This window comes from Sprattus sprattus, assembly GCF_963457725.1.
Source record: "Sprattus sprattus genome assembly, chromosome: 5".
NCBI classification, from domain to species: Eukaryota; Metazoa; Chordata; class Actinopteri; order Clupeiformes; family Clupeidae; genus Sprattus; species Sprattus sprattus.
In genome coordinates, this window is record NC_137924.1 from 13,829,827 (window position 1) to 13,856,537 (window position 26,711).

The 26,711-nt window shown below is 48.0% G+C and overlaps 1 protein-coding gene across 1 annotated transcript in view; it reads left to right on the plus strand.

Annotated features, from left to right (window-relative positions):
* Positions 1 to 6,296: 6,296 nt before the first annotated feature.
* Positions 6,297 to 26,711, plus strand: part of baz2bb (bromodomain adjacent to zinc finger domain, 2Bb) — a gene marked incomplete at its 5' end in the record, with an annotated part of 32,316 nt that continues 11,901 nt past the window's right edge. The window contains 18 exons of the mRNA XM_080838368.1: positions 6,297 to 6,474; positions 10,823 to 11,002; positions 13,858 to 14,025; positions 14,525 to 14,700; positions 14,946 to 15,161; positions 15,575 to 16,225; positions 17,051 to 17,747; positions 17,906 to 18,196; positions 18,647 to 18,710; positions 20,575 to 20,683; positions 21,338 to 21,439; positions 21,742 to 21,979; positions 23,137 to 23,229; positions 23,349 to 23,410; positions 23,825 to 23,890; positions 24,848 to 24,913; positions 25,619 to 25,663; positions 25,993 to 26,025. Coding sequence (XP_080694494.1) covers positions 6,297 to 6,474; positions 10,823 to 11,002; positions 13,858 to 14,025; positions 14,525 to 14,700; positions 14,946 to 15,161; positions 15,575 to 16,225; positions 17,051 to 17,747; positions 17,906 to 18,196; positions 18,647 to 18,710; positions 20,575 to 20,683; positions 21,338 to 21,439; positions 21,742 to 21,979; positions 23,137 to 23,229; positions 23,349 to 23,410; positions 23,825 to 23,890; positions 24,848 to 24,913; positions 25,619 to 25,663; positions 25,993 to 26,025 — 3,435 coding nt within the window. The remainder of the gene's footprint in view (positions 6,475 to 10,822; positions 11,003 to 13,857; positions 14,026 to 14,524; positions 14,701 to 14,945; positions 15,162 to 15,574; positions 16,226 to 17,050; positions 17,748 to 17,905; positions 18,197 to 18,646; positions 18,711 to 20,574; positions 20,684 to 21,337; positions 21,440 to 21,741; positions 21,980 to 23,136; positions 23,230 to 23,348; positions 23,411 to 23,824; positions 23,891 to 24,847; positions 24,914 to 25,618; positions 25,664 to 25,992; positions 26,026 to 26,711) is intronic.

A 26,711-nucleotide genomic window follows, 5' to 3' on the forward strand; every position in this document is an offset into this window, starting at 1 on the left:
GTGTGTGTGTGTGTGTGTGTGTGTGTGTGTGTGTGTGTGTGTGCGTGCATGTGTGCATAGCCTAAGTGGCCCCCCATGGACAGAATACTTTATATTTCTTCCAGGGCGGATAGTGGTGAAGGTCTCTCTCTTCCGAGATGTATGCACCCCCACAAACGGTTATGACAGAATGCCTACCTTTCGCCTTTTCTCCCTCCCTGAGTCTTTTGCGGTGCCGTGCGGAGAGGATGATTAATGCGACGACCACGTTACCACCACTCGCGCACACGCTTCCTTATTTCCGTGTGGTCCGCATGCCCTTGTTTTAATAGTCAAATGCAGAAACGGAAGAGGGGGAGAAATGCACAGGACTAAAGGGATATGGCGCGTGACAGATCTGCCGTGCGGCCAGGGGGAAGGAAGGCATGTCGTGGAAGAGGGGCATGGTGAGGCTTTTGGACGGAGCCCTGCGTGTAAAATGTGCCACAGGGAACACCCCCCCCTCCCCCCTCCCTCCCTCCTCCCCTCCCCCCATGGCAACGCGCAGGAGCGCGGTGAAAGGGTTGAGCGATGCCGTCCATTTGAATGAACACAGGGCTACCATCTGCCACCCGGGCCAGGGCGAAACAAATAGGTTTTTGTTGGGGGTTGTAGTAACTCACACCATTTAGAGCCCCTGGCATTGTCTATCTGATGTCAAGCTAGAATTTCACTTCTTAGTGGTTTGTTGTTTTTGTCCTCCTGGTGTGTGTGTTAAAAGTTAATGGTCGGTAAGTAGGGATTGAATTGGCTGACTGTCTTGGTTTTGTAGGAGAAGTGGAAAATTTGTTGCCTGTTTTTGTTACTGTCTTTTTGAGCAAGAATGTAGTGCCACCGGCCCCTTTAGACACACGCACGTGTACACAAACAAACACACACACACACTCACACACACACACACACACACACACACACTCTGCAGTAGGATACCATTATCCTCATGGCAAACAGCTTCTGGCCAGTGTCTGCAACTGTGACCTGTTGACATGGTTTCCTCCATCTCGCCTCTCAGTAGTCATAAACCGGTGAGACACCACGCTCCAGCCGCAGTGAAGAGTACTCATATTAAACCCGACCTGAGGACTGGCACATGGCACACTTCGCACTCCTCGCTCTGTTGGTCCTCTTTCATCTCCACCCGGCGGCTGGTTGGTGATTGGAAACGTTGGCAGAGTTTGGGGACGAGGCTGTGTTTTGTGTGTTTTGTGTGTTTTGTGTATGTGTGTGTGTGTGTGTGTGTGTGTGTGTGTCTGTCTGTGTGTCTGTGGACCCTGCTCAGTTCTTTCATCATGTACACTACGTCCTCCCGTCTACAGACCTTTACAGCCATGTGTTTCCCCCCTACTAGAGGCGCCAGGTCAGTGCTGCAGACACCTCTTCATTACTGGTTCAGGGTCCTGCTGATGGACGTAGAAGACAGGTTTCATATTTTTCTTTGCTTGTTTTTTCCCCCCTCGTCATTGGCCACGCTTCATGTGTTTTTGGGACCGAGTTACTCCAACCCTGCCACAATGGTGGCCGCTCAGAGGAGCTCTGGCATTGGCCATGTGCTGCGAATGTCCCACTGAACTTGCCGTGCACCCTGCTGACTACGCCAGGCTCCCACTTGTCCATCACAGACGTTCCACTTCCATGTGGTCTCAGCTGGGCTGACCTTCTCAACCCCTCCTCGAAGGACCAAACCATTTTTAGCCGGTCCGTGCAGACTGTTCTTAGCTCAGAATGGCTCATGAACTACAGCAAGGTGAACAAGAAGCCACCTATGTTTTGTAACTACTAATGAATCCATTTGGTCTATGTACCAGGTTTATTTATTTATTTTTAAAGCCCAGTGTCTCACAAGCTATGAGAAGTCACTGCTGGTTCAGACGTTACCTCATTGCACGACTGGAGACTGATGCGTGCACACCGGAATACACACACACAGATGATTTGCACACCAAGCCACAAATAATGACAGTTAAGAGGGAAAGTGTCACACGGCCATTTGTCCTGTGTACCCTGGTCCCTCTTAATTGTGTTGAGCAGGTTCGGGGACACCACCGCTGATTTGCCAGGGTAAATGAAGGCTATAGAAGCGTCACCAGGCAACCGAGCCGAGTGATGGCCAAGGCTAGCCGACGCTCCGGGAGATTGTCTCGCGTATAAAAACAGTGTGGTGGGCTGCAGCTAATCATGGGACCATTAGGGTCGCAGACAATGGACGCGTTCCCCGCTTATCAGTGGAATTAATTTACGGAGGGAGGGAGCCTTTCTTTCCCTGTGTGCTGTCCTACGCATCACTGCAGGTTGATTTTATTCCAACCCATACCCCCGACCCCCGACCCCCCACCTTCCTGAAAGCAGTGTCTGTCTTTATTGGAAAAACAAGCCCAGGAGGATAGCCAGTGCCTTGACAGCAGGGCTGACATGGGTGACGGTCGTCATAGTCAGGCGGAATGGAGGTAAGCACCAAGAGAGAGGGGACGAGAGAGCAGGAGAGAGAAGGATAGGGGGAAGGAGGACGCAAGAAGAGGGGGTGCAGGGAGGCATGGCTCTGACTTTGAATGGGGTCAAGGCATCCCGTACGACACGCTTCCCTTCTCGCCTGCACCCTTCCATTAGGCAGAAAAGACATTGTGTCCGCAGCCTGAGTACTGCTGATCCATGCTGATGACTCTGTTGTGGGATTATCACTGTTAGCATCAGCCATCTGTTACAGCCCAGGATAATAGGGAGAGGGAAAAGGCACACAGACCCGACCAGCTCAGGGGGGAAAAAAATACACACATGCGCACACAAGCACAGACACACACACAAACACACACACACACACACGCACACACACACACTCGATGCAGGTATAGCCACACATGCACAAAGATAAAAGTGCACACACACACACACAGACACGCTCATACACATCACTAAGAGAGAGGAGATGTGGCATTTCTCCGTAAACACCCACCTAATGATCTCATGGCATTTAAATGATCAGTGGCATTTGAAGGTGTGCAACATTTGCACATTGTTTGGCAAAAAATAAAAAATACAGAAAAAAAAACTGAAGACAGAAAATATAAGGGAGTGTTTGTTTATAACCATATCAAACATTGTAACGGGGCATTTGTGTTAAGAGTGTGTGTGTGTGTGTGTGTGTGTGTGTGCGCGCAGGAGAAGCAGCATCATGGGACGTGACTGTGACTCTGGCACGACCATTTCTCTCCCCTATAAATCAGCCCTGGGTCCATTAGCATTAGCCCCCTCCTTTCAGCGCTAGCGCAGCCTGCTGTTTGGAACAACCACTGCGTGTGTACAGCCCTACACACACACACACACACACACACACACACACACACACACACACACACACACACACACACACTCTCACTCGCGTGTGTACAGTCGCTCGCCCACCTGACAGCCTGAAGATTGGTAGCACACCCCGAGTCAAATTAATTTATCCGTGCACAGAGATTAAACAGCCACACTATATACTACCACTGAGCCACCGCCATTAATTACCAATAACATCCAGCTAATTCTGCTTACTAAACCCATTCTAATGCCTGATAATGAACTTGAGACAAACTCCCCAAATGCAGCAATACCACCAGTTCATTAGTGTAGTTATCATAAGGATATTGTTTTTTTCATTCCTCAGGTTTTTGTTTTTTATAAATTCATCCTTTTTCTCATTATTACTGTTAAAGACAATATAGGACCCTGAGTTGGCTGCATTGTCTTGGGGTTTTTAATATTTTATATTACAGAGAACCCTCCTTGTCTCGAAACTTTTAAACAGGTACTTGGAAGTGGGATCTACCGTGTGTGTGTGTGTGTGTGTGTGTGTGTTTGTTTGTGTTTGTTTGTGTTTGTCAGCTTGATGGGAGTCCCCGAGAGTGGCTTGGTTACACTCCCTGCCAATGCTCTCTATAACTGGTCCTCGATACATTGGTCCGTTCGTATGCAAATGCCAATAGGGGTGACACCTGCCGCCACGGGTTTTCCCCAGGACACACACACACACACATGCGTGTCAACAATCCAGAGGGACTTGACAATAGGCCTCTGCTCCCACAGAGGGCCACACCTAACTGTGTTCCTTGATGCCAGGACAGGTGTGCTTTTACCTTATTAGCCTGAAGCCCTGCCTGGAAGTCAGTTCTCTCCCTACCATGTGACCAAACCTATCCTCAACAAATGTGTTCTCCCCCCCCTCTCCTGTGTCTAATCACTGCTGGTAATCGTTTTCTGCTGAACTGTTTAGAGGGCACTCACCTGTGTGCTGTTTACTCTTGAATAATGCCCTCTCCAGAGGGAACGAGGGAGAGGAGATGCCCTCAGATACTGTAGAAGCAGACCACTGGAGGGGAGCTCAGCTCTCCTCTCTTCTCCTCTCCTCTCCTCTCCTCTCCTCTGTCTACAAAGACGTGAAGAAGTGGGCAGGCCTCCAACACAAGGGAGAAAAATGATGAAATTGTTCATATCTGCGAGCCTAAGCAAATCTTGTTAAATATGAAGCGCAGATTTGCTAGGCCTGACAAACGCACACCTACACACACACACACTCACTCGCATAATGGATAGAAGGACAGGGCCCCACGCGTCAACAATGGCAGCTTACTCTTTTCCAGCTTTAGTCTTCAGAAGCCGCTTTTAAACTGCCGTTCCCAGAAAAATCCTATCAAGCCCCTGTAATGTATTTACGTGCACACTCGTCCGCCCCACCAAACACCACCAAAGTTATCGGCGTAATTTATTATTGTCAGGCGCTTTAGTGCGTAACATCGCTAATGCGGCGATTGGGGTAATTAATGGAGAATGCGGGTTTGCTCATATCTCCTGGCTGATTACGGCCTCTTTGAGCTGTGCCGCTGTAATTATGCAGTCACCTCTGTGGTGTGCAAATTGGAGAGCGAGAGTGGCGGGGTCGTGTGTGTGTGTGTGTGTGTGTGTGTGTGTGTGTGTGTGTGTGTGTGTGTGTGTTTGTGTGTGTGTGTGTGTGCTCTGCACAGGGGAGAGAAAGGAAGAGTGAGAGAGAGAGAGAGAGTGTAAGGGTCCACACACGCACACACACACACACACACACACTCTCACACACACACACACACACACAGTGGCAGCTTCTGCCTCCTCCATGGCAGCGGGAGGGAAATGGCCTTTGCAGAGGAGAGCGGCAAGCGGCTTTCATGTCATTTGCGTCTCATCAGTGCTGGGCTCCTGAGCGAGGGGGCTGCTCGTTGATATGCAGTGGAGAGGAGGAGAACAGAGCGGCCGCGTTTTGGCGATTTTAATCACTGGCGCAAGGCTTCCGCTGGTAGGGCGGTGTCGCCAGGGAGATGCAGAAATTGTTTGTGTGTAATGACACGGCAACGAAAAAAGCCAGGGCGGAAGAACATAAACTGGAAGTGCGTGTTTTTAAAAAGGTGAGTTTGGGAGGGGGGATGAGGAAGGTGTGTGTGTGTTGTGTGTGTGTGTGTGTGGATGGGTGGCCTTGAGTGATGGGAGGGATGTTGTCACTATGTGGTGGTCTTGGCGATGCAAGTTTTGGATTCAAGAGCAGGCCCCTGCCAAATGCGGCGGAGGTGATTTTAATGAGTGTCGACGTGATGTCTGCCCGAGTGTAGCGTGCCAAAGGCTCGTGCAGGAGCCACTTGTGCTATTTTGACCACTGACACCAGAACTAATAAATTCTCACGGTGATCAAGTGCAAAACACTTCCTGTGAAAAAAGGTTTATTTGCCAGCTAAACCTCTGTAAATCGCAGGGTTAGTTTTACATCCCATATTAAAAATAGACTGTGAACAGCTCAGTTAATCTCACGAAGGTGTGTGTGTGTGTGTGTGTGTGTGTGTGTGTGTGTGTGTGTGTGTGTGTGTGTGTGTGTGTGTGTGTGTGTGTGTGAGTGTGTGTGAGTGTGTGTGTGTGTGCGCGCTCATGTACATATACACGTCAGTAACTGACAGGTCGAACCATTCCTTACCTTTGCAACACACCCCATTTTGATGGCAGCAAGGTGAAATTTCCCCAACTCACCCTGCCTGCATCCAAATAGCCAAGGCTGAACGTCTTTTTACACAGAAGTAGCAGAAAGGAAGACTCAGGCCATCCACTGAGATGGGAATATGGCTGTGTGTGTGTGTGTGTGTGTGTGTGTGTGTGTGTGTGTGTGGATAGGGAAGGTGGGGGAGGATCATTGGGCCGTGGGGTCTCAGTGGGGGGGTGCTTTTCTCTCTCTGCCTTATTTGTGTGCCGTGCCTTTTGTAAGCGCGCTGATTGGATTGTGTTTGACAGATATGGAGTCTGGAGAGCGGCTAGCCTCCCCGTCTGCGGCCCCATCCTCCCTGCTCAGCGCCCCAGCCGCCTCCTCCGCCACCGCCGCTGCCACCGCCTCCGCCTCGCCCCCGCACCCCCCCTCCAAGAGCAGCCTGGCCGCCAGCCCCGCCACCCTGGGCTCCACTCTCACCACCTGTGGTAAGCGCAGAGGGAGGGAGACACATCCGTGCCATCCCCGCCCCTACACACACACACACACACACACACACACACACACACACACACACACACACACACACACACACACACATATATTCATATAACTGTGTGTGCAGACATACACCCCCTACACGCATATAAACACACATTTTTTGCAGGTACACCTACATACGTGTGTATACATGCAGATTTTGGAAAACATGAATACACACATCACAACCTAATCTATGTGATGCTCATTATGCAGAAATGAAAATAAGTGCACAAATGGTTGCAGGGGCATAAATCCATGGAGAGAATAACGCATGCATCTGTGCATCTATGCATGCAGAATCCTTGACATGCAGATGCATTAGAGCACTGACAGATATTGACAGGAAGCAGGCAGATAAGGAGGCAAATTGTCAACACACAGCAAAACCTCATAAGCCTAAAGGGATACAATAGCGTGTGTATGATTTAAAAGGTACACCTCATCCACACTCTTCTGTTTATTTCCAAAACATTTTATACTTCATGCACTGGCTTGGCTTAGGGTATTACCATTTCCATTTAAAATGGCCTGGTGCCATATTAATGCCACCTTTTTAAAAAGAATAAAAAAATGTAATAAAAAAAACATCAACCAAAAAAAACAAAAAACAAATATCCTGCCATTTTTCTCCTCCTTTGTCCTGCTCCTGCTCAGCTTATTAGGTAAAGCAGGCACATTCTGCAGTGTTAATTATGTGTGTATCATTAAGCCGGAGAAAAACACCTTCCTCCAGCCAGTCTCGCACTTTTCTGACAGTTTGGGTGGAAATTGAAAAAGCTGTTGCATTAATGAGTGCCAACAATTAAAACACATTCGCTTCCACCCCATCCCCTTTCCCTAAGATGCACACCCTCTTGGATGTCTCTTGACAACCTTTAGCTCCAGTTTAGCCCAGCGTGATTTGACGGGTCTGTCAGCCTCACAGGACAGGGTGTGTGTGTGTGTGTGTGTGTGTGTGTGTGTGTGTGTGTGTGTGTGTGTGTGTGTGTGTGTGTGTGTCAGTGGGCATGTATTAGAATGGTGTGTGTGTGTGTGTGTGTGTGTGTGTGTGTGGCTGCTCACATCTCTCTGTTTTTCTGTGAATACTAATTGTGGTCAAAGCCATTATGGGGCCAGGCACGGCGTCGACGGCTGAAGTTGTCAGATTACCCTGACCAGAAAATAACATGCAAATTTTCATACTGTGATTTGTGAAGGTCTATCCCCCCCCCCATTCTCCCCTCCCTCTTTCTTTTATGATAAGAAATGACAAAAAAAATGAATGTGTGTCTATGCATGTGTATGTGTGTACGTGTGTGTGTGTGTGTGTGTGTGTGTGTGTGTGTGTGTGTGTGTGTGTTTTCTCCCCTCACGCTGTTACAATGAAGAAAGCATTAGAGCCTCTTTCTCATACATTATACATTTAAACTTCCCTTCAGCCCACCTCCCCCACCTGCCCCAAACGGGCACTGTGATTTCCCAGATAAGCTATTTTGGACCGGGCGGGCGCGCTGAATGAAATGCCCAGAGCACAGTGGCACTTCTGAAGTCACGTTGGTGCTATGAGAATGAAAGCCGATTGAGTTCCTTTATGAGATTGCTCATTGCCTGTGGAACAAGGCAAAGCTAAGTGAGGATGTTATTTCTGTTTTTGAGGTACCACCACCACAGATTTTTGGAGTGATGGAATCACAGTGATTCGCTTCTACACTACATCACCTAGGGCTGTCTTAATTATGGTATTGTTTCATGCGAGACGTATTATTGACAAGTGCCCTATTGATTCTAATAATATTTATGTAAAGGACTGAGACACTGATGTGTGTGTGTGGGGGGGGGTCACAGTGTTAAGGTAGGAACCTACAAATAAAAGATAAACCCGTCCATCTCATTCAATTTATAAAATCTTGCGTCTTGAAATGGCTCTTGATGAGCATCTTGGTGCAGATGAGCGCATCTCACCTTCCCCTCACCCCCCACTTTGTCAGAAGGTCATGTGGACGATTAAAATGAAGCTGTTGACAGGTTCTAATCGACGGGAACAAACGATCAGCACTCAGCCACATTGTCCTCTGCAGAAGATGGCTCAGCCATAGGCAAGAAAACAATAGCAACCTCCCCCCCCCCCCTCATAATCCTATATATCGGACTTCCTGCGCCTCTCTCCTCAGAAAAAAAAGGAAGAGAGGGGAAAAAAATTGTGATTAAATTATGCCGTGGCTGAAAGTGCATTAATATTAAAAAGGTATTTGCAGATGTCATTCCCCTTGCCAGGCCTGCACAGCTAGGAAGACGGATGCTGGCCTTTTGGGGCGAGACTTCCAGGCATTTATCTCTGTATTGACTCCGCAAACCTCCACGGGCCTCTCTCTAAATATGCAGCTCATTAGAATTAGATTCAAAGAGTAGATTTGGTCTGTTTTGTATGTAAACGGGCATGAAGGCTGCACAAAAGAGCCCCCCAAACCCCCCCCCCCCCCCATCCATTTTTGTATCTCTTGAAGAAACTGTTCCTCTCCTCGGCAAGACTTTTTTTCTTTCCTTTTTTTTCCTTCTCCTGCCTCCAGTTCTCGTAGCTTAGTCCTTGTGGATTTGGAGAAAAACGCCTGCATAAAGAAACATTAAAAACAAAAAGAAAATAGATAATGCATTTTACAGCTTTATTACTCTCCCCCCCCCCCATGAAAATGAATGTATGCAAGTAAATTTGTTTCAGGGTGAGAGTCATGTTTTGCTCTAGATTGTTTTGACAGCTCTTGAGTCAAAATGTAAACAGGGTTATTCCATAGCATTTTTTTAGACCTAATTTGAGACCAATCTAAACCCCATCATGGTGAAAACTTTGTCACATTTCAGAGAAACCGTATTGTGACAGAGACACTACAGTCGGTTCTGTGTTGCAGAAGAGTATCCGGGCATAGGCTATACATTATGCATTATCTACACTTATTTATTTGCTGTTGTGGGAATCGTGTGATTCATTGTCTATTAAATTTCCGGTTATATTATTCCCCTTTCCAACCCTTCCCCTACCTGATGGTGCAACTTATTGAAAAGAAAGTTCTATTTTGTAATGAAACAAATCTATTAACAATATCACACATGCATAAGACTTCCCCCCCCCCCCACTATTACGAATGCCCCTCCCTCCCCCCTCCCCTCCCCAATTAAATATGAGGCTAAATGACCTTCTGTCTGTTATTTGACATTTCCTTCACTCGCTCCAAGCTTCTCTTTTTTTTTTTTTTAACCACCCAAGCGAAATCTGTTCCGTCATCACTTTTTATGCACACACATTACCTGGCACACGGAATGGCTGCTCCAGCACCCGACACCAGCTTTTTTTTCTCCTCTTGCATTTCGTGTCTGTGCTGCTAATTGAATTTTCATGAAATTTGTTCTCTCGGTGCGGCTCTGATTGCGGGAGAGGACGGTTTGTCGAGGCAAAAGGCCCTGGCATCAGCTGTCAGTGTCGGTGCGTTTTTTGCAGACACTGACTACCAACAAACGTCAGTGTGGAGGATGCAGGTCTTAATGAATAAGTATTTGCTTCCGCACAGCATATATTAATGAATAGGGCCTTAAAGTGGCACCTGCAATATTTGTGTTTTCCATTTTTGCTGAGAGCCTGTGTACTACAGGGGGTCGCTCACTCACTCCTCGTTCATTTCCTCTGCTCCCTCTAAGTGCATTTCTCCTTCTCTTCCTCCTCATTAGACATGTAAGAGGTCGTTTTTTTTTCTGTGAGCCGTTCGGTTTTGTAACCCTGTGGAAATTAGCCTAGAAACACACGAAGAGAGTGTCTGCAGGATTGCATCATGATTGAGGTTGTCAAAGATCCCTCAGAAAAAACAAAATCGAACGAGTCTCCCGGTCATCCAACTCCAAGCCTTTGCTGTTTCATTGAACTCCTATAGTGACAGTAGAATGTTGTCATGGATGGCGTTGAACAGATGACTAAATCCATACTTTGATATTCACACAGGGTTTGGATAAACTGCAGAGCCATGGAAAACATTTGTTCAAGCACGCACGCTGTTTGAGTCGAATCCAAGGGACTCTGTGTCTCTTTCATGTACTTCTAATGTCTATTATTGATAATGCATAAAACATTCTCTTACCAGCTAGGGGATTTTATAGGGAAAAAAGACCCATGGAGGGATTCTCATGGTATGAAACATTAACAGCCATATGGATGAATAATTAAGCTACATTATTTTAGCTGCTGAACAACGCACACATGTCTGTCTCTGTGTTTCTTTTTCTAATGCATTCTTCTTTCCTCTACACTTTTTTTTTTTTCTTTTTCTGCAGGGCACGTCTTCCGAGCTGGAAGTGATCAGCCTTTCACTCTCTCAAGTGCCTTCCCTATGGTCAGCCACCCCGCCTTCGGCCTTCACACTAGCAGCACGGGCCGCTCGGAGTTCGGAGGCCTGGGCTCCCTGGGCATGTCTGCGGCCTTGCCGGCCCATCCACAGCTCGCCAGCTTCCCAGGTGCGCTCGAGGGTGGGTGGGTGAGGGTTGGTGGGTGGATGGGTGAGGTGGGGGTGGGGGGGATGCACATTAATAATCATGCCATCTCCTGACCTGCCGGCACCATCGTGTCACAATTAGTCTGTAACCTTTATCTCGCAAGGAGAACCGAAGCTCTGAGCGCAGGCCGATAAACAAAGGTGTCGATGACAGCCTAATGAGTGGCCAACAATGGACGCGTTGCATGGAATAATTCTGTCTCGTCTCAATGACTCGATGACCCCCCCCCTGTACATTTTGAACCGACACAAGCTTAATCAAATACACACAAAACAATGGAACCGCAGATTAGCAACCATCAAGATTAGCAGTAGCAAAACCAGGAGTGGAGCTAACCACTTCCTGCTGATGGTTGCGATGACAAGAAACAGTGAAACAGTGAAACAGTGGCTGTTCCTTTTATGTGAACAACTTTCTGTCCCCGATAGTAGTTTACCAAGGAAAGCGTGTTTGTAAGACTATTTGTTTGGTGGGGAATTAAATCAATGATCCCTTAATTTCCCTCGGGATCAATAAAGTATCCATCTATTTATCTATCTATCTATCTTGATCCACTAATTCAAAGTCTGTGAAATATATGAAATTAACATTTTCATTACTTCATTATGTCCATCTGTTGGTGTGTGGGTGTGTGTGTGTGTGTGTGTGTTTTCTTTATTAACAGAATAAACACATGGCCAATGCTACCACACACGCAGGCTGTAGCCATAATCACCATGCCAAGCACAAATAGCGGCTCAACTGTGAGAATGCAGGATACATTTTCTTTTCAACATATCAATTGTAGAAATACATTGTACTAACAAACTGTATTAAAATGACAATTAATTCTACAATGAGTTGTATTATTGTAGACATACAACTGATTGAGGGTTAGGTCAACTTTCTGTATTTGATTTCACATTTAAAGTGACAATGCTACAGGCCTATTACTCTGAGACAACATTAACCCATAAAATTCACCTTGCAACATTTAATTCCCACAAACTTGTTGACCACCGTATCCAAATCGACGTTTGCAACACACTCTTTTTTGATTAAAGAAAAAGATTAGCGCAAGTTGCGAGAGGTGCTCCTTGCAATGGTGGCATGCATGTACGTTTGTTTTTTATAGTTAAAAGCTACCAAAAGAAGGTTCTGCCTGTGTGCTACTCACAGGAATGTTGAGAGGTTTGGTAAGGGGTGGGCAGATTTATGTCATTGACCAGGAGAGAGGGTAAAACCTGGCCTCATCAATCTCCAAAGGTCTGCGTATTTCGTGAAAGTAGAATATTGTGGAACTTGAGCTTTCATTGTTTACATGTCCAAGATCACAATGCAATGTTTTTCTCCCTCTGCATGCAGCCACGAGTGTTTTGTGTTTTAGAATCTTAAAGTCTTTGATTAAATACACCAGAAACTGTGGCTAACTTAATTTGTTGAACACATCTGTGATCATAACACTGCTGACTCCAGAATGTGTTTCTTCTAGCCGTGGTGTGCCCCCCCCGACCCCCATTGAAACTCCTCTAGTGAGCGAACCCCCCCCCCCCCCCCTTCAGTCATTCAAACCCGGGATCACGGGATTAGCTCAAGATAAGGCAGACACACAAAGGTCCGTTCCTGTGTTTAAAAAAAAGCCTAATTAATTGGATTCAAAAAGGGTAATTACATGGTGCATTTCTCTCAAATACCTCAAGGTCGCGGTCATTCTTCTTTGGAGAGCTTTAAAGTTTTTCTTGTTTTGTTTGTGGTGAAATGGCCTCTCCTGTTGACCCCGCTCCAGTGGCAGACTTTGAAGGGGCCAGCATGTATCACCTTTATGGTACTATCCATCAGTTCAACAGGCTGCATTCAGGGCCTGACATTTATGGTGGATGGTATTGTAAGGGTCGAGGAAGGGCTTTAACCCTCTAGAATTGGGCCTCGGACGAAACCCCGTGCCGTCTCCAAACCGTTTCATGACGGGACGAGAGTTTGGTGCCCCAAGCGAGGGGCATAAATCTGGACAGACGGTGTAGACATCCCTCTTTGAAATTCATAGTTTTTCATTTCTCTCTCTCTCTCTCTCTCTCTCTCTCTCTCTCTTTCTCTCTTTTTTTACAACAGACCTTTCTCGGGTTGTATTTCTGGTTCTTGTTTGTTTGAAGAGGTCATGTTCACCGGGTTTCTATTAATTGCGTGCGCGCAGGAACAGAGGGTTCCGCAGCAGCTGTAAAAGTCACAGAGCGCCGCGCGGAGCAGAGAGGGACTTTCGGGGGCCCCTCCTCTCCTCTGGGATGAGCTCACCAATCTGCTTTGAGTTTCCAGGGGCTCAACATGTTTACAATAACGAATGGAGGGGATGAAATCAGCGTTGGTGGAATGTGTAGGCCATCTCACTAGATCTGACATCAAAGCGGAAACAGGGGAAAGGTTTCGCACGCTGCAAGGCGGCCTGAAATGTGTTGCGTGGGTGGGGAGGGTGTGTGTGTGTGTGTGTGTGTGTGTGTGTGTGTGTGTGTGTGTGTGTGTGTGTGTGTGTGTGTGTGTGTGTGTGTGTGTGTGTGTGTGTGTGTGTGTGTAGTCAAAATGAGTGAGTGAATGTGTGGTAAGAAAGTCGTGCACAGATCAGTGGAGAGGGGCTTTTTAAGAGATTGCACAGCTGGTTACACAGACGCACTCACCCAGCATGCAGACCTTGACTAAGAACCTGACTAATCTTCGTTTGTGTGACCACATGAGATGAAATTTAATGAAGAAGAAGTGGTGCACGGCAGATGTGTGTAACTGGTGGTCCCTCTCTCCCTCTCGCTCTCTTTTTCTCTTCCCTCTCTCTTTCTCTCTCTCTCTCTCAGAGTGGTGGCGTGCCTCAGAGGCTCATGGCAGGGCGGCTGCTGCTGCGTTCTTCCCTCCTCTCCTGGGTCTGCCGCCCCTGTTCACCCCTCCGGTCCAGAGCCCGGACCCCAGCGGCCCCTTCCAGTCACGCACCCCCACCAAGAAGAACGGTCGCAACTCCTCTAAAGGTACCGTTACCACGCTCTCACACCCACCAGCACCCCGCGACTATTATAGAATAAAACTGGACAGTGGCGTCTGACCAAACGGCACTGCACCAAGGGAGAAGGGCTTTAATTGACCCTACAGGCAGCGGCAAAAGACACACGAGGGCATTGGTTTAGTGAGCAGGTGCTGCGTTATCACACCACGAATTTGCGAACATGATTGTCCTCTGGCAAGTGTTCGGCTCAAGCGGTCAAAACTGTTTTTAGTTCGCTCGTAGCCTCGGGTGGCGTGCTGCACCACCTGCTATTTCAGAAGAAAAGGCAGAAATCCAACACACAAAGCTCAAACACAGGCTGTTTTTTCCCTGTTGCTTTTCACTTTGCATGTTTTAATCCTGCATTCAGTTACCATTTGTGCTGGATGTGCATTAGTGAAGGGGTTCAGTGGTTGCATGTAGAGTGTAGAGTCTCTTATGGCGCTGGGTTCAATGCCTGTGTTCCTGTGTGATGCTGGCTGCAGGGGTAAACGGCACCATCAATGGGAGTGGAGGTTTGGCAGGCTCTGGAGGGGGAGCGTCCTCTACCCCCTCCGCCACGGAGCCCACGAAGGCCCCCGGCTCGTCACCCCGGAGCCGAAAGAGTAACCAGGAGCAGGGCCACACAGTGGAGAAGCTCATCCAGAAATCTAAAGAGAAAGTAAGCAAGCTCCATCCTCCTTGTAATGGCTTTTGTGAAAGGCCTCTTTGCGCTCTCCTATCAGTGTGTACCCACACTCCTGATCTAAGGTGCCGGTCTGTTGTGTGTCTGTTGATCCGAAGCGGTGGGAAACTGTCACCAGCACGTGGGAAAGGTTGACTGCTATTTTAGCTAGAGCATCTGTTGTTGATTGACACCACCATCACCTCACCCCCCCCCCGCTCTCCCCACCTCCTCCGTTTCAGAAACTCCGCAAGAAAGCGGCGGAAATCTCTAGCAACAGCAACAGCGACAGCGAATCGGCATCCTCCTCCGACAGCTCCAGCGACGGCGTGAGCAGCAGCGATTTAGACGACCTTGAGGACGACGACGATGAAGACGACGACGACGACGACGATCAGAGCAACGACAGCGAGGACTCCGACCTGGAGAAAGAAAGGCCAGTCAGCAGGAAGGTCAAGGTAGATTGGGTTTCTGCTGTCAGAACTTCTTGAAAGATGGGGCTTGTTTTCACTCAGTCACACGGGGCTCTTTTCATCAAAACATGTCATGTCTGTGAGGAAGTGGCTGTCATCCTCCCCCCCCCCCCTTGACCAAGCCCTGTGTTTTAAAAAGGAAGGATCTTTGCTGGGTAATACATCCCTCTTTCAATGAGGGGTCGCGCTGGGAAATGTCAAGGGCAGATCTGTTAGTAGGTGCCACACTTGTAGGTGCCTCTCTGTGTTGGTTGTGGTGGTTTGTGTGGTGGTGTGTTTGTGTGTGTGTGTGTGTGTGTGTGTGTGTGTGTGTGTGTGTGTGCATGCATGCCTGAGTGTGTTTGTGTTTGTCATCTCTGACGCACTGCCTTCTCTTCCTGCTTCCCTTCCTCTTTCAGGCGCTGATGCGGAGTCTGTCAGAGAGTCAAAAGGCCACCCTTCCTCACGCGGCCCTTGACAGACCCAGCCAAGACCAGAGGGGGGCCGCCCAGGCGTGCAGACCTCCAGCTGAGGAGGGCCCTCTCTCTGCTCGCTACCCCCTGCAGTCCTCCCCTCAGTCCTCCGGCTTGCACCAGCCCCCGGCCCTTCTCTTCTCTGGCTCCAGGCCCAGGGACGAGAGCCCCAAGCAGCACCGGAGCGTCATCCAGGCCACTGGGCTGGCGGCCAGCACCAAACCCCTGGCACTGGTCACCCAGTCCCGCAAAGAGGCTTCGCCTGTCCCCCTGGTGTCCTCGACCAAGCCCCGGTCGCTATCTTCCTCGCCCAAGCCGCTCAGTCTGTCCTCCTCGCCCAAGCCGCCGTCCGTTTCCTCCTCGTCCCCCAAGCCCCTCTCCCTCTGCTCGTCCCCTAAGCCGCTGTCTCTCTCGTCCTCGCCCCGGCCGCCCTCGCTGTCATCCTCCCCGAAGCCCCCGACTCTCTCCCCTCCACACAAAACCAAAGCTTCGACTGCGTCCCCCAAACCCCCAATGCTGTACGATAGCCTCAATGCCAGCAGTCGCAGCTTCCTGGACGAGACCCTCTTACAAATCAACAACTTCAAAATGAGACAGGTCAGTGGCGGTCACTGCTATCTTCTGTGAGTCATTTTGGCCAGTGTCGTTAATTATTGATGCTTTTTCTTTTATCTACAAAGTGAATATTATCTGGTGGCTTTTGCATTTAAAAAAATACAACACAGTGATGCTATTTCCTGTTGTTATTGTTACCTCTGCCGGAGCCTTTTGTGTTAGCGCGCTATCTTTTAATTTATGCTTGATTGTCATTGTTTCTGACGTGCAGATTTTAAAAGGTCACCCGGTGGCTTCCAGTCAGAAAATGAAATGTCTAAACAGTGTTATCAGCAGTCTGATTGTGTTCCATGCTGGCTCGGGCCGAACATGACCGAAAGTGACAACACGGTTAGCTCTGTTGGAAATACCTCAGGAAAGCTGACAAGCAATTAACTTGGTAACGCGTGTGGATGCTAGAAGTTATCGGGGGTGGGGGGAGAATCTTTTCAACTCTAATTACGAGTGTGAACGGTGGCGAGCGATGGTGAAGTGCATCAGTCTGTGGCCTGACCTTTTTCGAGAGCACTGAAGGAGCCCTTTCTAATGGCCATTAGTCATGCTAGTCTGATGGTACTTTTAGTTTTTTTGTACCATTTTTAACTAAAAGAATTACGCAGAGGCATATACAGTACTTTTCCTTTCCTGAAATCGACATCTATACTGAATACGCTGTGTCCAGCGTTTGTCCTCAAAATGCACTTCTATTTTTAGGTAATAATTCGATTTTTGCCTTCACACCCCCCTTGTGTAATGCAGTACAAACGGCCAGATTGAGTAACTTCTTCCACTTCTCTCTTTTTCATTTTCTTTTTTTCTTCTTTTCAGCCTTTCCTCTCCCAGGAGCACTTCAAACAGGCCTTCTCCCTGCAGCAGAAGAGCCAGCAGGAGTTATCGTCGTTGTCGAAGAACCAGAAAAAGTTCTTCTCCTCGCTGCCTCCTCTCAATTTTTCCACTTTAGAAAGCCTGTCTGGTGCTAGCCACAGCCTCCTGTCTCCCTACAGCGGCCACTCCAACCTCTTCCTGGCCGGCACGTTGCTGGGCCATCCGGGCTCGCCGCAGCTCAACGGGGTCATCCAGAGTGCTGTGCAGGAGGCCCCCCTGGCGCTCATCACCAAGCCCCGCGGCCACAACCGCACCCCCGACAAGCCCCTGCTGGCTGCCACCAGCCCCGCCTTCTCCACCCCCGTCAACCTCACCACGGGGGCCCGGGAACACTCCCTGTCAGCTTCGTCCTCTGCTCCGGCCTCGGCCACAGCGGGGGTGCGGGGCCCGGCCACGAGCTCGCCCAGGCCCCGTAAGGGCAAGCCCACCAAGGTGACGATGGCGGCGGGGCCGAGTCCTGGGCAGCAGAGCCACCTGGTGCAGTCGCTGGTGGACCTGTTCAGGGGGACGGAGTCGGACATCCCCAGCAGCAAGGACTCCAACGACTCGGCCGAGGATGAGGAGGACTGGGATGATGATGACGATGATGATGAAGACGAAGATGACGACCTCGATGAAGTCTCTGATGACAGCCAATCAGGTCAGCGCGGTAGCTTTATCAGAATTCGATCACTCTTTGTACCTTAGCCCTGTAAGATTTTTACCTGGTTTGAAATTCCCCTAAGATTGGATAAAGTTAAATCTAAATACTTGTATTAAGTTTAATATGAAATGCTCTCCCTCCCGTCCCCCCCCCAGACTCCGAGAGCAACCTGAGTGACACGGACGCGTCGGAGGGGCTGAAGGAGCGCAGTGAGACTGCCACCACGGACACGGAGGCGGAGAGGTCTCCGCTCAAACTCACCAAAGCCTCCGCCCTGCTCAGCTCCTCCTCGGGCCTGTCGGGCCTGTCCACCAGCATGTCCCCGCTCAACCTGCAGGTCATCAAAACTCCCAGCATGCACACCCCCACTCTCATGACCAGCGCCGCCGCCATGTTGGCCTATCACAACATGCCGTCGTCCTCGTTCAATTTCAGCCCTCCCTCAGGTTGGTATATTTGAATTTGGTATATCCTGTTGTTCATAGGGCAATTTGACTGGAGACTTCTGCAACTAGACAAGCTTTTTTTGAAGGATGTTTAATTAGATGCGGCTTTCATTTAACAACCTTAAAGCAAAATGTGGGGTCTTCTGTCCTCAGCTCAAATACAAGTCGTATTTGTCACGCAAGTGCTAGTATTATCAGTACACAACAATGTTTCAGTTCCTGGGGAAGTGATGCCTATATTTGTAAAAAAAAAAAAAAAAAAAACCTGTGTACTTAAGTTGCATTGCATGTTGCTTGAGAAGAAGGACACCTAGTGAATGAGAACATTTAAGGCAGCATTATAAAACAGGAGAAGCGAGGCTTATTACAGTGAGGGCATGAGCTCCAGAGATGGAGTGCCTGTGCTTATAAGCTTCACTCATGTCTTCCACCCAAACCCCCGACCGCTAGGCTCAGGAGGGAAGAGGAAGAGAGTGACAGATGAACGGGAGCTGAGGATTCCTCTGGAGCTTGGGTAAGACACGCGCACACACAAACGCAGGCGCACACACACAAAGACACATACATACACACACGCGCGCACACACACACACACACAAACACACACAACCGCAGGCGCACACACACAAATATACACACACAGCACACACATAGAGCTCTCACAGCACACACACTCTCTCACCCCCCCACACATACACACACAGATGTAGCCTCTGAGCCGGTTTGCGTCGTGGTGCTTGGAGGCAGTCAGAGTTATTGTTGAGGCAGCTGCCCAGGGAAGGCAAAGAATAAACGCAGGGTTTTAGTCTTGGGTTTGTCGTTAGCTTGTTTCCTTTGTATGAATCTGCTCCACTCGCATCGAGACAGCCGCCTGCTTTCGGTTACACAGACTGTGGTAAAGAGAGTCTGTCTAGGGGTGTGTGTGTGTGTGTGTGTGTGTGTGTGTGTGGAAAGCTGGCAGGTGGGGGGCGGGGTTGTCCCTGTAGAACAGAGAGCGGAGGAAGTGAGACAGTGCTGCAGAGATAGGTGGGGTTAACCACATCCAGCCCCAACACACACACACACACACACAGACATATACACACACACACACACACACACATACAACATTAGCAGCCCCCTAAAACAGCAACTGATCCACCCGCCAGCCGGTCCTTTCATCTGCCAGGGGATGTTTTTCATCAGCAGGCCCTCAGAAGACATGGTGTGAGGGGGAAAAAAAGAGAAGAGAGGGTGGACAAGAAAGTAAGAATGAAAGAGACAAGAGCAATGCAGAAATACAGATGCAGGCCAGGATATCAGACTCTCACCTCAGCCTCACTTAAGCTCCCGAGCCTTGCCTCCTTTGAAAAGAGAAGGTGAAGGAAAGAAAGAGAGAGGGATGAAAAAAAAAGAAAAGAAAGGATGGCGACAGGCCAGGCGTAGCAGAGAGGGGATTGCGGTGCTTCACCTTGGCACCTGTCCATCGTGCTGGAGGTTTCATTACAGATGGAGGGGAGCACAGCCACACAGGTCCCCCAGCGGAGGAGCACAGGCCACAGCTGCAGGCAGCTGCAGGGGACATCCAGTGCCCACACCCCCCCCCCCCCCCCCTCTCTCTCTCTCTCTCTCTCTTTCTTTCTTTCTTTCTTTCTTTCTTTCTTTCTTTTTTTCCCCCATGGTTCTTTCTTGCTTTCTTTGTCACCTTCTCTACCCTTTTTTCTAGCCTTCTCTCTCTCTCTCACCATATCTCCTTTTTTTTTACTCTTGCCATCTCTCACTCTCACATTCTTCCCTTTGCTGTCTTTTTCCTTTCTCATCTTTTTCTCACCTTTCACTGCCGTTATTTTTCTTTTTTTCCTCACATCTTCCCTCCCCTCTCACCTTCCTTCTCTCTCTTCCTCCTTTTTCTCTCCTCCCTTCTCCCTCTCTCTCTCTCTCCCTCTCCTCCCCTCTCTCCATTCCTGCGTGAACCCGGGACAGTTATGAGGCAAGAGGGCAAGGTCCTGACCTCTGCTGGTCTCCCGTCACTGAGCTCATTGTTATAAACAGCCGCGCTCCCAAGGACACGCTTGGTATTGACGACCAGCTGTCAGAGGACTGTGGGCAGCGGACGCCTGTTTTGAATGAATGATGAACGGAGGGAAAATGGGATCGCTCCAGCCCAAACCCCTGCTTATTTGTTGTGCCCATGGCACATCATTCTTCTTATTTTATTACATTTTTTTACCTTCCAGTATACACTGGATTAGTTACAGGCACCGTTTGTCTGCGCGTGTGTTTTCATTTGGTTTGTGTTAATTAATGTTTTTGATGAGCTGGTGTGAGGAGTGATTTGCTGATTTGAAGATGAATGCGTGTTCAGTAATGGAGGTCGGTGTGTCTGATGTGCTGTGCAGGTGGCAGAGGGAGACCCGCATCAGGAATGTAGGCGGGCGTCTTCAAGGAGACGTTGCGTACTACGCTCCCTGTGGCAAGAAAATGCGGCAGTATCCAGATGTTGTTAAAGTAGGTGACACGTTGCAAGCAAATAATACTATCCCTCATTTTCAGTTAATGAAATGATTACAAGTAATATAACATTTCTATGATGCACATAACCGCACACCTGTGCTGCTTAGTTAGCCTTGATCTCAGCCCATTGCAATGGAGTCCCCCAGTTGGTGTGTGATTGGTGGGAGGGTCAGTGTTAAAAAGGGATTATTAAATTAAATGTATTTGTCAATTAAAGTGATTCATGAAGGTATTTTGTATGGTTTTTGTTTTTAATGGCCACTCTAACAATATTTAAAATTTATAATGGCTGTTACATTGTTAAATTCCATTTATTCCTTAATGAGTTTGGAAAATGGGGAAATATTGCCAGAAATAAAATGACAACTGAGAAGAGCTTTTCTGTCATTATTCTCTCAGTGTTATTTTCTCTGTCTGGTTTTATTTTCCTCTCTTATTAAATGGATGGTTTATATTTCGATACGAGTTGTCTGTTTATATCAAGGATAATTATTATAATAAAACATTTATTATGGAAATAAACATGACCATCTCACCACTACTCCACTTACGGTGAGTAGCTCGAGGTTGCTCTGTAGGGATCGTTCTAAATGCTTATGTATCTCCTGGCTCACTAACTAAATCTTCTTTTTCTTTTTTTTTATGTAGTATTTGGCCAGACATGGAATATGTGATATCACCCGTGATAACTTCAGCTTCAGTGCAAAGATTAAAGTTGGTGACTTCCATGAAGCCAGAGAAGGACCTGAGGTAATCATTTGAGTGCCCACTACTGACTAGGGGTTTCAGGTTAGAGTTGTTTTGAGCCTGTGCACCCAACTGAGACATAAAGTAAGGCTCTATTTTGACAAAACAGTTGAATACCAAAAAGAAGCCCTCACTCTGAGTTATTTCCTCTGAGAATCCCCTCTATTTTACCTCACAAATAATTCCAAAATCTGAAAATCCAAATAAAGAAAGTGAAGTATGTCTGTTCAGTCTGTGTCAGGGGGGCATGAGTAGGGGGGGCTTGAGTAGGGTTCGTCTCATGTGGCTTCACCATCTTTGCAAAGGGCTTGCAGTGGGTTCTGCTGAAGGACGAAGAGATCATTCCCCGAGTGTTAGCCATGGAGGGGAGACGCGGGCGTCCCCCCAACCCAGACCAGGACCAGGAGCAGCAGCAGCAGCTGTCCCCGGGCGAAGGCTCCCATGGCAGGAAGGGGCGCAGGAAGGGGCGCCCTCCCAACGTTGGCGGGGAAGACCTCCCAAGCCCCAGTGACGCCAAACTCCTCCGCAAGCTTGAAGCTCAAGGTGGGTTTGTTTAGCTGGTCCTTGTGTGTACTCCACCTTTACTCACAGACTAATTACATGGGGAGTGATCTCTATCGTGGGAGGGAAAACCACAAAATACACGTCTGTGTAGGCCAGTTGCGTTATTGCTGTTCTCCGTGTTGGGGATCATCCTGGGTTCAAATGCAGTTTTCTAGCGCAGGGGATTGTCCTGGCCCCTCCTGCTCTACACTGACACCTTTTGGGGGCTTACTGAAATGACGTCCTAGGCACTGTTGCAATGAAATTGACCAACACTACCAATAGAGGCCTGTCCTCCTGCGGGAGTAATCCCAGTGCAGGAGAGTGCTGCGTGGCGCTAATAGTGTGTGTGTGTGTGGGTGGGTGCAGGCAGGCAGGCGGGTGTGGGCAGGAAGAAACTGATGCGTGTGCTTGAGAGGGAGAAAGACATGACTCGCGGGACTCTCGCAAAATAGAAATATATGTATGAAATAAAATAAAAGCAGATTTTCTGTTCCTTAACTACAGAATATTATAGGAGAGCAGCCAGAAATACCCCATGTTTTACATAAACAGCCATAAGATTTTTTAGATTTTTTATGCATGGCACATTTCCATGGGAGTGGGCAGGAGTGGGACTGAAAAGTCCATCCCAAGAACACGTCTACCTGCTGGAGTCTGTGGGCGGGAGTGAGATAAAATGTGAAAGATGCGGGTGGGAGTGCCAAAAATATGACATCGTTTTACACTATGGGACAGGATCTGTACAGGAGCGAGCCTGAATAACCCATCCCACAACGACCTCTAACTACCAATGCCAGTACTTCTTGATGTTGTAGTTTGCATGAAGAAGTGTGGTTGCCACATTTATACAGGCATCATTTCACCGGCATGGTGCGTTCTGCCATTGATCCTCTCAGTATTGTGACCGTCACATGGGCAGGTCATGAGCAATGATGTAGTCCAGGTATACGCAGGTATACGGAGTATACCCACTTATTTTTCAGTCAGCATTGCGTATACCCACCTCTCAAAACACGGGGGTTTATCCTGTGCTGCCTGTATGGGCTGCTTAAAAAAATTGCAAATTCAGAGTATACCCACTTCTCCATGGACCACTACAACACTGGTCATGAGGGAAAAGGGGCGAACACTAACGACTGTCTCTTTGCTGGCAGAAATCGCACGGCAGGCCGCCCAGATCAAACTCATGCGAAAGCTGGAGAAGCAGGCCATGGCCCGGGCCGCCAAGGAGGCCAGGAAACAGCAAGGTGAGCAGACACGCATCACTTCCTCTCCAAGGGTTCAGTTTAGGGTCTTACCTGCCCTTTTGAGGTACTAATGGAAGCCATACACAGATCTCACAACTGCTCCTTTTTTTGTTGAACAGCCATCATGGCAGCAGAGGAGAGGAGGAGGCAGAGGGAGCAGATGAAGATTCTCAAACAGCAGGTAAGGAGACCTTTGTCTATTTTTCTCTTTTTCTTTCTTTCTTTCTTTCTTTCTTTCTTTCTTACACTCCCAGGGAGAAGGGAAAGCATCACTTTGCTCTTCCGTTTTTCTTACACAATGTGACATGCTCTTCCTTCAAGCACAAGAGAGGTGAGCTTTGTTCCCTCTCGCAGAAGAAGATCTAAAGGCGCGAATGGCACTTTGAAGACCGTCAGTGTGTGATCTGCCTTTTAAACCCTTTTTAAAACACGTGTGAAGGGGGCCTGTTTTTAGACACTTTTTCTGTGCTTCTGCAGCGTGTATTCAGTAGCAGCAGATATTCTCTGCACTATTTAAAGCATTACTTACCCTGATATGCCAGCGCAGGGGCTGCAGATTCAATTCATTAATTCTCTCCTGCACTCATCTGAACAGGAGAAGATCAAGCGGATTCAGCAAATTCGCGTGGAGAAAGAGCTTCGGGCGCAGCAGATTCTTGAGGTACGGCCAGAGTTGCACTTTAAACCGAGCTTACTCACACACTCTGAAAAAGGCACGCTCAAAACTCCCACAAGCTGGTGTTTTTTTTGTTTTGTTTGTTTTTTTGCTTAAATTCACGATTAATCAGTTAAATAATCATTATCGGTAAAAGGCCAACACACACGTTGTTGGTGCTGGAGTAAACAAACAATTAGCATAGCAAAGTGGAAGTTGTTTGGCTATGCTTGTCTGCACAGTCCCCGGCTCAGGGTATGCGGCTGTCATTGTTACTGAGGCAACATGCTGTCTTAGTCGCACCGAGTCGAAGTCTCAGTAAGTCGACACGGTCAGCAAGTGGATCTAACAGGATTTTTTTTCCCCTGGCTCGTAACCACATATTGGAATTTCTCTTAATTTATTCCTTCCACCTCCCGCTACTTTTAAGCCCCCCCAGTGTTGCGCTTCGATTTTAATGGGCTCCCATAATGATTTTCATTTACTGTACCCCCTTATGGTGTTAAACAGGGTTTTTTTCCCCCCTCTTCCTCCCCCTGTCCTTTCAATCAAGCGGTTTGCCAAGTTAATCCAAAATCCTTGACATTGACTTTGTGTCATATTTATTAAAATGAGTGCTCGGTGCCCGGGTTAAAACCTCCGAATGTAATCGCTTTGTGCGTGAGTTTAAACAAAGTTTCGGGCTTTGTTGCGGTCATGAGGTGCATGCAGAAATGTTGCTTGTGTGTGAAAAACTGTCTGCTCTGAAACTTTGGATTGCTGGTTCGTTGACAGAGCTCATGTGCTGAGTGTGTGTGTGCGTGTGTGTGTGTGTGTGTGTCTCGGTGTGTGTGTGTGTGTCTCGGTGTGTGTGTGTGTGTGTGTGTGTGTGTGTGTGTGTGTGTGTGTGTGTGTGTGATGGAAACGGGTTTTGACTGAGTGTGATGCTGATGCCTGAGCTGTCCCACTGTTTTACATGCCCAGGCCAAGCGGAAGAAGAAGGAGGAAGTAGCCAATGCCAAAATACTGGAGGCTGAGAAACGCATTAAGGTTAGATGAGTCTCTCTTCTCTTTTAATACATTTGACTCCACCCTTAGACTCATGAGCAAGCCAGTGCACGTGATGGCAGAACTGAAGCAAGTGTTGACTGTCTTTTTCTTTGCTGTGGCTAAAACCCATCTGATCAGAGACTGCTCACAGAAGGCAACTCAACAGATAAGCTTGTACAGTTATGATCCATATCGTGTCGTCAAAGCCTCTTAAAGTAACGTAACCCTGTTAGAGACCATGTTTGGACGTTTTTTGGGGTGAACGTACCTGAAGCACAGAGCCAGTCTCCTCCATGCTAATCAGCTTTAGCGCGAGCGCTACACTGAGGGCTGGTGGCCTGGCTCCTCCATGCTAATCAGCTTTAGCGCGAGCGCTACACTGAGGGCTGGTGGCCTGGCTCCTGTCTGTGGATGACTCCAGCATTTCCATTTGGCATCCTGGCCCGGCTCCATGCCTGCCAATCAGATTAGAGGGATTTCAGACCTTCAGAGGAATAAGTGCTGCGGGAAGTAGAAAGAAAAAAAAGGAAAAAAAAAACTTTGTTAGTTTGAGTGTCAGCTTTTTTTTTTTTACCACCCCTTTCTCTTCCACGGTAATGGAAATGAGAGTCTGTTTGGATTTTTAATTTAGTTTTATCTTTTTTTTTTTTTACTCACTCTGTCTTTCTCTCTCCGCTCTCTTCCCTCCCGCGCTCGCTGCTTCAGGAGAAGGAGATGCGCCGACAGCAGGCAGTCATTCTCAAGCACCAGGTGGGTATCGCACTCCAGCACCCTGCCACGCCCGTCATATTCAATCTCCACTCCCTCTCTCCCGAGTCTCTCTGGGGGAAATAAAGGGCTTTTCTGTTTGATGTAACCACTCCAAAAATACTCAGTGATTTTTCATTTTATTTATTTCCCTTTTTTCTGCTCTACCACAGTTTTTCTCCTCAGCCTTGTTGTATTGGGTTGCGGCTGTCTTAAGGGTGTGGGTTTGGGATCCTTTAAAAAAAAAAAAAGAAAACGAAACTTGTGTGATTTGTGACTGAATTTATTTATTTTTTCCTGTCTTGTAATACTTGATCAACTCTTTCTGCCAGGAGTTGGAGAGGCTTAGACTAGATATGGTATGGGTATGTTTATTTTTGTACATCTAACATCTGCATTGTGAGTTGGTTGTGATATATGGTTGTCATATCAGTGCATAAAGAATAGCCGTGGCTGCTGTCATTCTACATTCCTTCTGCATGGCTTTCCGGCAAGGTGCATTGCTTACATCTGCTTTGTAATCTCGGCAAGAAATAAAGAACACCTGTTTAGTCGTTACACCCAATTATCTTTCTTAAAAAAAAATAAAAAAAATAAGTTATTTCCCCTCAAAGTATTTGCTGTTCTTGATCCGACAGAGTCTGCAATGCACTCTCACAGTCTGAAAGGACTCATCCATTTCATTGTGGATTGATCTATTTTTGTTTGTGTTCCATTGTATCGTCTCCGAATGCGTGTTAGCCAGAGCGATGTTCCTTTGAAGTGGATGAACATCCACGGGGCCCATAAAAGATCACTTCATCCCCCCCCTGAGAAGCAGCTGTCCTGTCTGCCTGCTGACCCCAGTCCAAATCCCCCAACATCGGGGAGGCATTCCTTCATTCCACACTCGTTTTGAGTTTGATATATGAGAGCCTTCCAGTCCGCCCTCACATCTCCCCCTCCCCCTCTGACACAAACGTATGCACACGGTCACACACTCAGTCACACACTTACACACAAGCACACACACACACACACACAGACACACACACATACACACAAACCTACT